At 36.4% G+C, this 13,893-nt stretch overlaps 1 protein-coding gene and 1 pseudogene across 1 annotated transcript; one reads left to right on the plus strand and one right to left on the minus strand.

The window, feature by feature from the left end:
- Positions 1-5,205: 5,205 nt before the first annotated feature.
- The window catches only part of LOC132038111 (vicilin-like seed storage protein At2g28490), a 20,014-nt pseudogene continuing 11,326 nt past the window's right edge, over positions 5,206-13,893 (minus strand).
- Positions 10,241-12,931, plus strand: LOC132037155 (tropinone reductase homolog At5g06060-like). The gene is made up of 4 exons (XM_059427622.1): positions 10,241-10,431; positions 11,276-11,489; positions 12,308-12,527; positions 12,632-12,931. The coding sequence occupies exons 1-4, from the start codon at positions 10,343-10,345 to the stop codon at positions 12,775-12,777; spliced, it is 669 nt and encodes a 222-aa protein (XP_059283605.1). The 5' UTR covers positions 10,241-10,342; the 3' UTR covers positions 12,778-12,931.

The following is a 13,893-nucleotide window of genomic DNA, read 5'->3' on the forward strand; positions in this document are numbered from 1 at the left end:
ACAGATCCACATCTCGAATCACCGACATGATGATAATCACAAACGGAAGCAATGGGTCATCTCGACGTTTGCACCTGTGGACCGGTCAAATAGTAGATTTAGCTAGCTTTCTTATTTTTCTTTTGTCTTTCTTATTTTGCTTTTCTCTTTCTTATTTGCAGACACTATCTGGTTTTTGTTTAGTTCCTTTTTTATTATTAATAAAATAGTCACTAGGTGACAAAAAGCCTAGTGACCTTTAAATTAAAAAAAAAAATCAAGTTAGTATATTTCAAATAGCATATAATTAAAAGGGCAAAGGTGCAAATATAACCCCCAACTTTGCGATTTATAGCAGATATATCCCCCATTAAAAAAGTGGTGTATATATACTCTTACCGTTACAAGATAGTGCAAATATATCCCTGCCCTTATGCAAATAGTGTAAATATACCCTTTTCGCTAACTGGATTTTAAAAAAAATCATTTAGCTTATTTTTTAATTAAAAAAATTCCATGTGGCTTTTAAAAAAATTCTACTCATTTTTTTGAGTAGACATATTTTTCTAATGCCACATGGTAAAAAAAATTCTGGTGCGTCGGGTCTGGTTCGTTTAACAAAAATGTCTCCGTGGCTTTAAAAAAATAAGTCTACCCCATTTTTTAAACGAACCAGATCCGATCCACTAGAAAAAGAATTATCATGTGGCTTTAGAAAAATATGTCTACTAAAAAAAATGGGTTGACTTTTTTTTAAAGGCACGTGATATTTTCTTAATTAAAAAATAAACTAAATGATTTTAAAAAAAAATTCTATCAGCAAAAAGGGTATATTTGCACCACTTTGTAATGGTAGGGGTATATTTACACCACTTTTATAGCGGGAGATATATCTACTCTGAATCGCAAAGTTAAGGGGTATATTTGCACATTTTTCCTAATTAAAAAGAAACTTCACTTTGACCTGTTCTAAATCCGTGGGCGGAAATGAAATTACTGTCAAGTCTGTATAGGGAAAAATCCATAGACACCAAGTGGATGTATCAAAAGATGACACGTGGCGATGACGACATGTCAGATTCGAGTCAGCAAGCGAGGGGCTCCGGAAAAGCATAACGACACTCCGGAGAAGTAATTTGGTAATCGCTACCGGAGACTGAAACTATAAAAGGCCCGGAGAAGCATGCCAACTCACCGGTCAAACGTCAGTCAATGCATAGCCGTTACAGAAGACCCCCAAGATTCTTCCAACCTTTATTAGCCTTTATCACCTCTTAATTACCTTTTATTGCAGCATTAATATTAGTAATTAAGGGGGCATGATTTGTGGATCATGCACCCCATAGCTCTAGTATAAATAGATGTTCTCATTCTATTGTAAGGCATCTGAAAATATATACAAGAAATAACTAGCTCATATTTTGTTCTTAGTTCCTAATTCCTCTTGTTCAATAAGCAAAGTTCTGATTGTTCGTTTTCCCGGAGACTCTAGCTCAAACGCTTCTCCAAGGCTCAGGCTATTCTAACTCCTTATTTTCAATTACATTTCTTTCATATTATGTTCTATTGTTATTTTTCTCATTATTTCGGTCATATTGATCCACGTGTCGTTGATCACGTATACAAATTCAACTGCACCAATTTTACGGGTAAACAGTTTGACGCCCACCGTGGGGCCAGGACAATTGTGGTGTCATTGTGGCCCTTTCAATTATACTAATTATCTTTAGATCTTGTTGTTAGATTCAATTACTGCAGATATGACAAACACTACTGACGATGAAACTTATCTCACTACCGGAAACAATGATGGAGCAACTGCCCCTGAAAACGGTCTAAATCAATGGATTATAGAGGAAACAACGCCTACTAACGAAACCCCCGAATAAGCAATGCAGATCGTGAGGAAGCAGCAGTAGTCAATTGTCACACCCTAACAATGGTAGGGCATGACGGGCACCCGACTCTCATCAGAGTCGAGCGAACCCTCCGACATTTGCTCTATCAAAACCTATCATTTCAAAAACTTTTAAGAACATAAAACTTTTCCAAATAGAAATCATTATCTTTATAACGATTATGAAAACTTTCAATCAAATAAGGACTTTAAACTAATTGAAATCATCTAAAATACATACTCTTTTAAAATCCACAAATGACTCAACTGACATCACTTTGTCGACATCTCAACAAACATACGACAGGACACTGTCTGCAGAAGTCTCTAAGAAGTAAACTGAACATTATGAGTCAGGACAGGGCCCTGACATACCCATAATCATACATATCTATACATGACTCGACACGGCTCCGTAATGAGGTGGAACTTGCCAATCCCGACGTCCAAGCATCCTAGCTATACACTTAACCCGCCAAACAATGCTGGGGGGGGGTGAGGAACGCAATGGCGTCCCCGAGAAAAAGGGACGTCGTACGGATAATGTCCGAGTATGTAAGGTGGTAACAAGTCATAATCATAATTTGACTTAGGAGAGAAGAAATCACAATCTAACTCAATACTGCGGACCTTGCCGGAAGAAACATAAATGTACACACGAAGTCTCAAAACAAAATTTAAGTAAATAATGCAATCCAACACACATGCCGCGTCCGACATGTTAACAGAATGGTCCCTTCGGATAGCCGCTTCCGGCTAGTATCACAATAGTCCCTTCGGACGACCGCTTCCGGCATAATAATGATAGCCCCTTTGGGCAGCCGCTTCCTGCTTAATATCACCATCATATCAACACAAACTCAATCCACAAATATCAATATCAATTTCAATTCATATCATAAGTCACTAATCAATTCATCACAATCCAGTTATTAGCCTTAGTCTTTCATAAGAAGTTATCAAATTTGTATCTCACTAGACTTAGGAGGACATACTTCCAGGTTTGAGTGTAGAATTGTTATGAAATTCTTACTACTTATATTCTACTCAATTTCACCTTATTGCCCTACCCAAAGAATAAATGATCATATGAATACAAAGGGATGATACTATGGAATGTAAACATAAATCGTAATTGAAATGAAGTAGTAGAATCTCGCATCCCTTTAAGAGTGGTTTTGAAAATCAAACTTTATGTTTCCTTTAGTATAAAACTCATTTCCTCGAAATCATTAGTAAAACTATATACACAACTCAACTTGGCACCTTATGGGTGTTCCCTTGGAACGAGATAGGAGTACAATATCAATAAGCCATCACAAGAAACATTTAGACCTTACTCGTCTAAGAATGAAATCATATGGAGTACATATAGAATGAATAACAACAAGAATCATGCCAAAGGAAGAAAGGTTTGCCTTACATACCTTATTTACGCCTCAAGCTAATCCTCGAGTCCCCTCCCGAGCTTAGTCAACTAGAATACAATCAACAATATAGGGATTAAGACTAGGCCAATATTATTATTCTAACTAATCATTTACTCTTTCGCCTAACGGGATTTGGACAACATCTCTTCTATAATCCTACCAACCCAACAATTCCAAATTCAGCTAATAACCAATAACAACAACAAATCTAACAATTTACAACAATAATATAACTAAACTCATCTTACAATTCCATCCAAAACAGACCTCTAAACCACAATGCCTTAATATTCGGTATACGATAATTATAACTATATTTCTAACACTTTAATCCGTTAAATCTCTACGTAATCATCTCAATAACAAAGATGAGAAGATAATACATACCTTAGCAGCAGATCAACCACGAAAATATCATCCCCCAAGCTCAATATTTAGCTTAAAACGATGACGACAACTCGTACTACACTTTATCCTTCACGAGCCTCGGGATTCGGGGCCTCGAACTTGATCGAACCCTTTCTTTATCTCTCTAAACTCCCCTCACTCTCTCTCTCTAAAATGTTCTAGACCTTTTGGTATGAAATGAGGAAGATAAGGGTGAAAACCTCCCTTAAATAGCAAGGGAAGTGGGCCTGACCCAACTTGGAGTCGGGTTGGGCCGACCCCACTGCCTAGTTTGACCTTCCTGCCTTAAAACATCTATAACTTTTTATCCCTATGTCGTGTGAAGTCCCATAGCATATGGTTGGAAATTTATTTCAATTATCTACAACTTTCATTTTTTGTGTTTTCCCAAATTCGAAACTTATAATGGCGTGTTAGTCTCGTAAATCTACATTACCTGAAAACGTATCCTTAAATCATCTTTTTGGAGTGCTTATGCTCATATTTGGCTTAAGTGTCCTTCTTAATACTTGCTCAACTTCCCATGTAATATTCATATAAATTTTCATATGCCCTTTATAAAATCCCAACATGTGGGTCCCACCTTGACTTATGGTTATGAGGGCTATATAGCTTTTAACGTATCATTCCAATCATATTGTACGAATTCCAAATATCATACTCATGCTAATACAGCAGAATTTCATCCTTTATACTTGTAATATTTGCTCCTCCTTGAGCTCACATTAAGCCGTCTGCTGCCTTAGTAACGCGAAATTTCTGGGGTGTAACATCAATGATGAAGGAGATGGAATTCATGAGGCAAACTATCTCAGCACTTTCTTTCAACCCAAACGCCGGAGTCAGAAGGCCCGTAGGACACCCCTGATACCAACTGTCAGAAATAATACACCCAGTGGACCGAATGGAGGGTAGAAATATTGCGAATAGAGATGCATGAGTCAGTCCCAGATGATCCTTTTCGGGCACAAGTCTTGCAATTTATAAAAGACATCACCGATAAGATGAACAAAAGCGCTAAGAAAGCGAAAAAGAATGCGAAGGAGCTTCAAGCCCGTATGGATCAAATCCCGGGGGTCCACCTGTCCTTGAGGGCCCGGATGCAAAAAAGTATGTTCACTTAGCTTACAAACTAGAAGCTGCCTTGGAGTTGATCCCGAAGAGATTTAAGATACCGGAAATCCCCAAGTATGATCGGACGACAGATCCACAGGAGTATATAACGACCTACACCATGGCTGTCAAGGGAAATGACCTGAAATCGAATGAGATTGAATCGGTCTTGATCAAGAAATTCGGCTAGACATTGGCTAAAGGGGCTTTAACTTGGTATTCTCTTTTGCCTGAACACTCAATTGATTCATTTGCTATGCTCACATATATTTTTATTAAAACACATACTGGAGCCAGAAAGGTGCGAACGCGAAAGGCATACATCTTTCGCATAACGCGAGGGGACACCGAGTTGCTTCGTGACTTTGTCACTCGATTTTAGAAGGAAAAGATGTTGCTTCCCATGGTTCCGGATGAATGGGCAGCTAAGGCTTTCACTATAGGTCTCAGCCCTCTGAGTTCATATGCTTCACGAAAACTCAAGGAAAATTTGCTAGAGTTCCAGGTAACAATGTGGGAAGATGTTAACAATCGGTATACGTAGAAGATGATTAGGTAAATATATCGACATCTTCTACGGCCCGGAATCAAGGTCAACTGAAATTTGATCGGAGGCATTCCAAACACTGGTTTGAACTATACCCGTTAGGACCACAGACTGACAGGGGGCAGGAGCATTCCCGGAGCGAGTCGCCAGAAAATGACTTTGATGAAGAATAGCAATGTCTACGAACACTGGGGACTGTCGCAATAAGTACTGGAAGCATCTGAAGATGGCTCCAGGACAGTAAAAAATGGGCATTGTGCCCAAAGGCATCGTGTCAGTTAAAGATACCGGAGATAGCCTGAACTGGCTCCGGAATAAAGAATAGGAATGGGGACTGCCAGAACAGCCCCGAAAAAAATAGAAGGAACTAGAATCGAGAACCGGCTAGACCCAATAGATGTCAGCACGGCCACAATTATTTCGAAATGTATTTTTGTTCATTCCCTGTAAGCTGTCATATATGCAATGTTTTAAACACTTGTGTACGTTCAAGGAATGGAATGAATAATGAAGCAAAACTTGCACCTTCTAAACATTCTAGTATATGTCCGAATGAAAAAATCATTCTTAGTTTTGCTCAAAGCAAATAAGGTTCACGAATCTGAACAACTGTGCCCAAATAAACAGGAGACGTCTTCATAAGCACCGAAACATAAGGGCCCTCTCTTATAAAGCTGTCCAGTTAAATGGCTAAAAGGCCAGATGAAAATTCCTGGTCATAAACATCCCCGACCTCCAAGACTACAATGTTATAAAAGTTTTGGGTATAACTAAAAACCCTAGAATCAAGAACTCTAAAATTGAAAGTTTCTGGTATAACTAAAAACCCTAGAGCAAGGAATTCTAAAATTAAAAGTTTTAGGGAAAATTAAAAACCCAAGAGTCAAAACTCAAAGATTAAAAGTTCCGGGTGAACACAAAAAACTTGAGATCAAGCTTTTACGTGGTGGTGGTACTTTCTCAGCACCAACCATCCGTTGATGGTAGAAAAACCAGTAGCGGAGTTGTCATATGAATCTCTAAGTACTGCACTCTTTTTCCCTTCGCCCGATTTTTGTCCCAATTGGGTTATTTCGTCAAGGTTTTTAATGAGGCAGTCGTGAGGGTGGTTGCATGACTTTCCGGCAAGAAGCAGAAAATCTTCCACTCCCTGGTCACATCTCAGCGAGGAATCGAAAAGGCGGGGGACTATCTATATAGGGAAAAATCCGTAGACACCAAGTGGACGTATCAAAAGATGAAATGTGGCGATGGTGACATGTCAGATTTGAGTCAGCAAGTGAGGGGCTCCGGAAAAGCATAACGATGCTCTGGAGAAGTAATTTGGTAACCGCTACCGGAGACAGAAACTATAAAAGGCCCGGAGAAGCATGCCAACTCACCGGTCAAACGTCATTCAATGCACAGCCGTTACAGAAGACCCCCAAGATTCTTCCAGCCTTTATTGGCCTTTATCACCTCTTAATTACCTTTTATTGCAGCATTAATATTAGTAATTAAGGGGGCATGATTTGTGGATCATGCACCCCATAGCTCTACTATAAATAGATGTTCTCATTCTATTGTAAGGCATCTGAAAATATATATAAGAAATATCTTGCTCTTATATTTTTCTTAGTTCCTAATTGCTCTTGTTCAATTAAGCAAAGTTCTGATTGTTTGTTTGCTCGGAGACTCTAGCTCAAAGGCTTCTCCAAGGATCAGGCTATTCTAACTCCTTATTTTCAATTACATTTCGTTCATGTTACGTTCTATTGTTATTTTTCTCATTATTTCCATCATACTGATCCACGTGTCCTTGACCACGTATACAAATTCAACTGCACCGATTTTACGGATTAACAAAGTCCAGTGCGTGTCTTTCTTGGTTAGAAACTAGACTGACATATTAACGAACGCACACTACAGATGCATAATGTTCTTTCCTGTGCTTGTGGCCAGCAAAACGGACAGAGAGATTTATTATTTCTTTTACTGAGAAAAAAAAGACTTATTATTTCTTTTAATTATCTTTTGCTTGTGCAATGGCTTTCACACTATAAAAAAATTTGAAATTAGTTGTGAACTTTGTTATTAATATGTCGTTAGATACATAGCTCGTAGCTAATAATTTTTTAAAATAATTTATCGTTAATTCATCACTAAATAAGATTAGCGATGAATTTTAATATTTAACTACAGAATTTTTTATTGTCATTAATTCCTTTTTTTAGTAGCCAAATTAGCAAAGTCCTGGGAGGATATATGTCCTAACCTTTTTATTTGTTTATTACAAATTCAACGTGTTAACCACGTCGTTTTTCTAAAATATATAGAGATAACAAAATGATGATCCAACAAAAATGACATCAACAAAAGGGTCATTAGTTTGTAGCTTTCGGCATGATACTTTTCTAACACCGACTATAATTTTTATTTATTCTAGTTAGGCTTATATGGGGGGCATCATTCCTGATAATTATTAATCATAAACAACAATAATTAGTGGAGCCATCAAAAAAGAAAGTTGTGAAAGGACACTTCCTACACTGATTTTCGTAGTATTAATATAGCTAAAGCTTGTAAGAATGGATAAGTTATACAGTTGGTGAACTTGCCTAGAAACAAGAAAAGACGTCTTAACTACTCTCCTATAAATTCGTCTCGTTCCCTCAATAACATATTTTTGGCCATCGTGTGAAAGTCTAGAACCGTAGAACGTAAGCATGCCTATCCAAAGATGTCATCCGATCTATATGTCTTTTATAATTTTTGCACTGTTATTTTACAATTCGAAGGTGCTTTTAAAAAATGTCAGGTGGCAATTAAAATAGACTTTCTTTTGATGGTCCGTTGTGCCGACCAACAAGGGAATGCTACTTACGAGTTGGTCAGGGACAGATTCAGGCCACTCTCTCAATGCCATACCATTTATGGTGGCATGGGAACCATTGAATACGGGCAGTTTTTATCTCATGGCTGGCGGTGTGGAAGAGTAGTGCATTCAAGCGAAACGCAACTAAGAGGGTCCTGCAGAAGAAGTTTACGTCAAAATTCTAGAAACCACAACAAAAAAACTACATCATCCACTGAAAATATACCAAAAACAACAGAAATTGCACCGGACTCTTGAAATAAATAAAAAATAAAAGTAACATAACTACAAATATTGTACTTCTAAATGTGATTCTCGGTTAGATATTTTCTATTTTTACTGTTCAGGTTAAATTTAAAAGTTATAAGTTTAATAAATATCTGACGTTGATCAAAAGTTTTTTAGTAAACTTAAAGGACCAAAAAGACACACGTGATACTTATGGGATTATTTTCCTACTACCCAAAATAAGAGACTATTTTAATCATTTTCTCCTAAATATACAGTTGTGAAGGAGTTGAGAAATATTTCTAAAGAGTGAACTCAATTAAGTACTAAATCTCAGCGTAAACTAGATGCTCATTCTACAAGCATAAGTTTCAATGTTTGACGTGCTAAGACATGGAAAACTCCTATATGTTCATTTTACGAGTCGTATAAATTTTCAATGTGTCATGTGTTATGTTGAAGGCAAAAGCTCTTCCAAAAAGATTTTGTTATAACTAGCATGTTGGGTTCGTCAGATCAAATGTCACACAGACTTTTCTTTTTTACGTCTCACACGTTACAAAAGGGAGTAAGGTCAACGTGAATAATTTTGAGGTTAATACTCTGAATTTTATATAAGTAGTTGATGCATGCATAAAGGGTCCTCGACTATATTGGGAAGCTGTTGGAATAGCTAATAGTAAAGGGTGTTTGACTAAGCTTATAAGCTGGTCAAATCAGCTTATAAGCAATTTTTAGTTTATCTACGCAGTTGGTAAATAAGCCAAGTGCTTATAAGGTCATAAGCCATAAGTTGGTTACCCCCAACTTATAATATTTTAGCTTATAAGCACTTTTAGTTTGACCAATGATTTTATTATTTTATTCCTAATTATTTTATGTAATTCCTAAAACACCTTTTTCTAAAAAAAACAAACCCTCTCCATGATTTTGCTCCTTCACCGGTTCTTTGAATCTATGACTTCTGTAACCCCTTCAACATCAACAACTTTATTCTACACATTCTTCTTGGTATTATTTGGGTGAGAAAGTTCTCTTTTACATTTTTAATTTGCATATTACATAAAGTTGTTACAATTTATTTTCAAACTTTTTTTTTTTCTCTCTCAAACTTGCTGCCAATTCCCTTCTACCAACTGGACGTCAATGGCTGCTGATTTGAAGGTTTTATAAAGCATGAAACTCAATCTCATTCCTCTTCATTCTAGGAGATTCGTTGTTGGTTTCAAAAGCTAATCAAATCATAAAAATAAATATTATTGATAAATACAAAATATGAAAATTTAAAAATAGAAGTAAATTGAAAACATGAAACCCTTTAATTTATTATTTATTAAGAATAATATTATCTAATCAATTTTGGACTAAACCTAAATTGAGACATAAATCATTTTGTATTTGAATCATACAAATTTTGTTTATTTTGTATGACAAATTTTGTATGAAATTCGAACAGGACAAATTCGAACAGGACAACTATCAATCTAGAATTTGAAATACTGTAATAATCATGTCATATTAGTATAAACAGCTTCAAGGACATTTAAATCATGTTAACACAAATTCTTTTACCAAACACTTCAACTGCTTATTATTAATTTCAACATTTTTATCCAAACACGTAATTGCTTATTTGTTAAATCAGTTTCTGCACTAAAAAATGCTTATCAGCACTTAATGCTTATCAGCTATTTTAAATTAGCTAAGTCAAATGGGTAATCATCAAATTTCTTATTTCTAGCCTAAATTTGGTAGCTGATAAGTGATAACCTCTTTTAATAAACTCCTGCATTTAAAATTCTTGTACGTATCACACTTGTATTACCCCTTGTTTCTTGCCTCATTTAAAGTCAATAAAATCTCCAAGAAAGTGCCTACTTATTTCCATGGAGAAGGTTGCAGGCAGTGGGAGCAGTTCTAGATGGTCTCTTTCTGGATTTACCGCTCTTGTTACTGGTGGCACACGTGGAATTGGGTAAAAGCAAAACTCCAAAAGTTTTCTTTCAAAAGTTTTTTGTGGCCGTTTGACCATCAATTTTTTTTTTACTTTTTTCGGAGTTGAATTTCAGAAATCATATTTAGCCATAAAATTTCGGAAGTTGAATTTCAGAACTTTTCGGAATTTGAAAAACAACAAAAAGTTGTTATCACTCCAAATTATTTGCAAAAATTCAAAAACACCTCCAATTTGTATTCATAGCCAAACACAATCCCCAATTTTCAAATACCATTTTTCACTTTGAAAACAAAAGCTACTTTTTCTGAATACTTACAATTTTCATGGCCAAACAGGCCCTTATTATATGTTTCCGGGTTTCAATTTGAATGAGCATACTCAATTCATCTCTCGTGGCAAATAGGGGGGTTGGGTCGAAATTCGGACTAATCAAAATGAGTCAAATTATTGTTGGGTCAAAACTCAACCCGCCTAGAACTTGCTTGGGTCAAACAATAGGTCAACAAAGCTCTCTGAACATTTTACTTTTATTGCAATCAACCCATTCCTATTATGAAAGTGTATCTTTCTTGTAATTCTGATTGTGTATCACGCTAATATAACTTTTAATTTGAAATTATCATGACATTTAATTCAGTTGGTTAGGTTTAAAAAACTAGGTGATCAACAAGCTAAGTAATGAGTTTAACATCATGCATGGGTTTCTATATATTCCTTGTTTGTTTAGGCTGGGTTTCATTTTGACACGTCAGGTCAACTCAACAAACGGGTCATGACCTAACCACTAGAAACATCCAACGAGTTGAGACAATTGGGCGGGTTTGCCACCCCTAAATTCTATATATGGCCATATTGTTTTTAGGTATGCTGTTGTGGAGGAATTAGCGGAACTGGGTGCGACAGTGTACACTTGTTCACGGAATGAAGCAGAGCTCAACGAACGCTTGCAAGAGTGGGCCGCTAAAGGCCTTCAAGTGAAAGGTTCAGTTTGTGATGCATCTTCTAGGGAACAGAGAATTCAACTCATGGAAAATGTTTCGTCAGCTTTTGACGGAAAGCTCAACATTCTTCTAAGTGCTATAACCAATTCTCCTATTAATGAAAATGGTCTCTGTATGCAAAATAATCGATTTTACATATAAAGTTAACGATTTGCGGGGTTCGTTAGTTTGAATTATGACTGATATCTTATTTTATGTGGTTTAGATAGGAACCAATTGAGCCAATGTCAACAGGGTAGATACTGATTTAATGGTGAAAGAAGAGGAAATGTAGATAGAAAGAGCTTACCTAGCATTAACATTCTTTTGATTCATAGGTTCTTTCTCAGACTATATATGCGGTTAGGGGTGTCAAATTGGCTGCTTGCACTGAATTTGAGTGGGTCAAGATGGGCTGAGTAACTTGGAGTGAAATGGGCTTAAAAGCGGGTCATAACATAATAAAAATATTTTTTTGTCTTTATTACGACTATACATAACATATCATATAATTAAAATGTCTTTTTGAATGTATTTTGACAAGATCTCTCATGGGTCAATTTGGGCTTCATATCAGCCCAATTTTTGATTAGCTGAAATGGCTTGGACTGAGCTAAGATTAGCCCAAACTTGGACTGCTTGGGCGGGTCATGTTTTCATGTGTTAATTTTGTCACCTCTATATGTGATTGTTAAGGTTCTTATTTAGAATGGTGGTGTTACATGAGTTTTAAACTTTAAATTCCAATGAATCCTTTAAAGGAGTTTTATTAGTTATTAGTGTCAACCAGAAGTCCTAAAGAAACTGTTGCATTCTCAATCTGGTGCTCTGTATGCTTTCTGTTTTTAGATGTCCCCATTTTTGGACAGTGTTAAATTTTTTGAACCACATTATTGCTTTATCTCTGGCCATAGATAAACAATGTGGGGACTAACATTAGGAAGCCGACCATCGATTATACTGCTGAAGAATATGCGCGTTTGCTTGGTATGAACTTAGAATCTGCATTCCGTCTATGCCAACTTGCTCACCCTCTATTGAAAGCATCTGGAAATGGATCTGTTGTCTTTATCTCTTCTGTTACTGGTCTGGTGCACGTGGGGTCTGCAGGTTCTATCTATGGAGCAACAAAAGGTTAGCTCTACTCATTAATCTGTCACTCTTTTGAGTCCTTGAACATTTCAAGATAGAGTGCTGAGAGTTTTTCTTCTTTTATTTTTTTTTATTACTAACTTTAGAGGCAATGAATCAGCTCACGCGAAATTTGGCTTGTGAATGGGCAAAAGATAACATTCGGGTTAATGGTGTTGCCCCATGGTATATAAGGATGTCTTTGGTAGAACATGTAATATTCTTGATCTTCCTTATGCATTTCAGCTTATGAATTGCCATCATCTAACGTGCAGACTCTAACAATTATATGTATTGTAAAACAGATCTTGTATTTCTTTTAACATTTCCTTACACGGTGTCTCACAAATGTGGACTTAATAGCTTTCTGTCATGAGCTTTATGATAACTAACTAATTTCATTATGTGCATCTTCTGTAGGATCTTTTCTTTTTAGGTGTAACCATCTGTTTTATAGAATTAATCTAGATTTGCACCAAGTAAGCCCATAAAAAGGGGGAAGAGTTCCCTACCAGGGGTTTCTTCATTCCCGGGGCTCGAATCTGAGACCTCTGGTTAAGCCCCTTGGTGGTATCTATTGGATCTTACTAGGAAAAGGAATAGCACATGACTAACAGTTACTGTGCGTTTCCAGGTCCTGTTAATTTTGATCTTATTAATATCTTTTTGCTTTCCGAAAGTGACGGGAAAAATTGTTATTTGCTGAGTTTTCTGTGTAGTGAATTATGTTAGTATTGCTATGTTTTTTAAGGCTGGTTTCTTTTTGTTCTATGTATTGCCAAAGTACGTTGATGATTCATATCACGAGTGGGGCCAATTCTATTTCTTGAGGAGAATGCTTCAAGACTTTTTATATGGGAACCGATGACAGTACTAGGCTACTAGCATCTTGAGAGATCTTTTTATATAGAGTTTATGTGTTACACCCCGTATTTCGTACGTCGGAATATTCTAAGTTGGTTGCGACGAGGTATGGACAAGACTTTTAATTTCCGGTTTTGTTGATTTTGTCTCGACGCATAAGTTGCATATTCGTCTTTTGTTGATATGAAGTGTTAAGGGTAAGATTGGAATAAGGAAAAAATTAGAAAATGAAAGTTGGAAAAAATTTGGGACCAAAAGATGAATTATGGAAAGTTGGCCATTATTTGCAAATGGCCCTAGGTGGCCGGCCATGTGTGAGTGTGTGTGGGCCATAGGGCCATGTGTTAAATTATATATGTGTGTATAAGATGACTTAGTCATCTTTACCACTTTGTTGCCTTAAGGAAAAATCAAGAAACATGGAGAAAGATGAAGAGAGAGAAACGGCCAAGGGAGAAAAAATGGAAGATCAAAAATTGACCATGGAAAATTATTTTCTTCAAGC

Source organism: Lycium ferocissimum, chromosome 11 (assembly GCF_029784015.1).
Source record: "Lycium ferocissimum isolate CSIRO_LF1 chromosome 11, AGI_CSIRO_Lferr_CH_V1, whole genome shotgun sequence".
Lineage (NCBI taxonomy): Eukaryota > Viridiplantae > Streptophyta > Magnoliopsida > Solanales > Solanaceae > Lycium > Lycium ferocissimum.

What these genes read in the sequence shown, in the direction of transcription:
- LOC132037155 (XM_059427622.1), top strand. Translation starts at nt 10,343, where the DNA reads ATGGAGAAGGTTGCAGGCAGTGGGAGCAGTTCTAGATGGTCTCTTTCT. An exon ending in GGTGGCACACGTGGAATTGG is followed by an intron (nt 10,432 to 11,275) that starts GTAAAAGCAAAA and finishes TATTGTTTTTAG; the next exon opens with GTATGCTGTTGTGGAGGAAT. An exon ending in AGCTCAACATTCTTCTAAGT is followed by an intron (nt 11,490 to 12,307) that starts GCTATAACCAAT and finishes CTCTGGCCATAG; the next exon opens with ATAAACAATGTGGGGACTAA.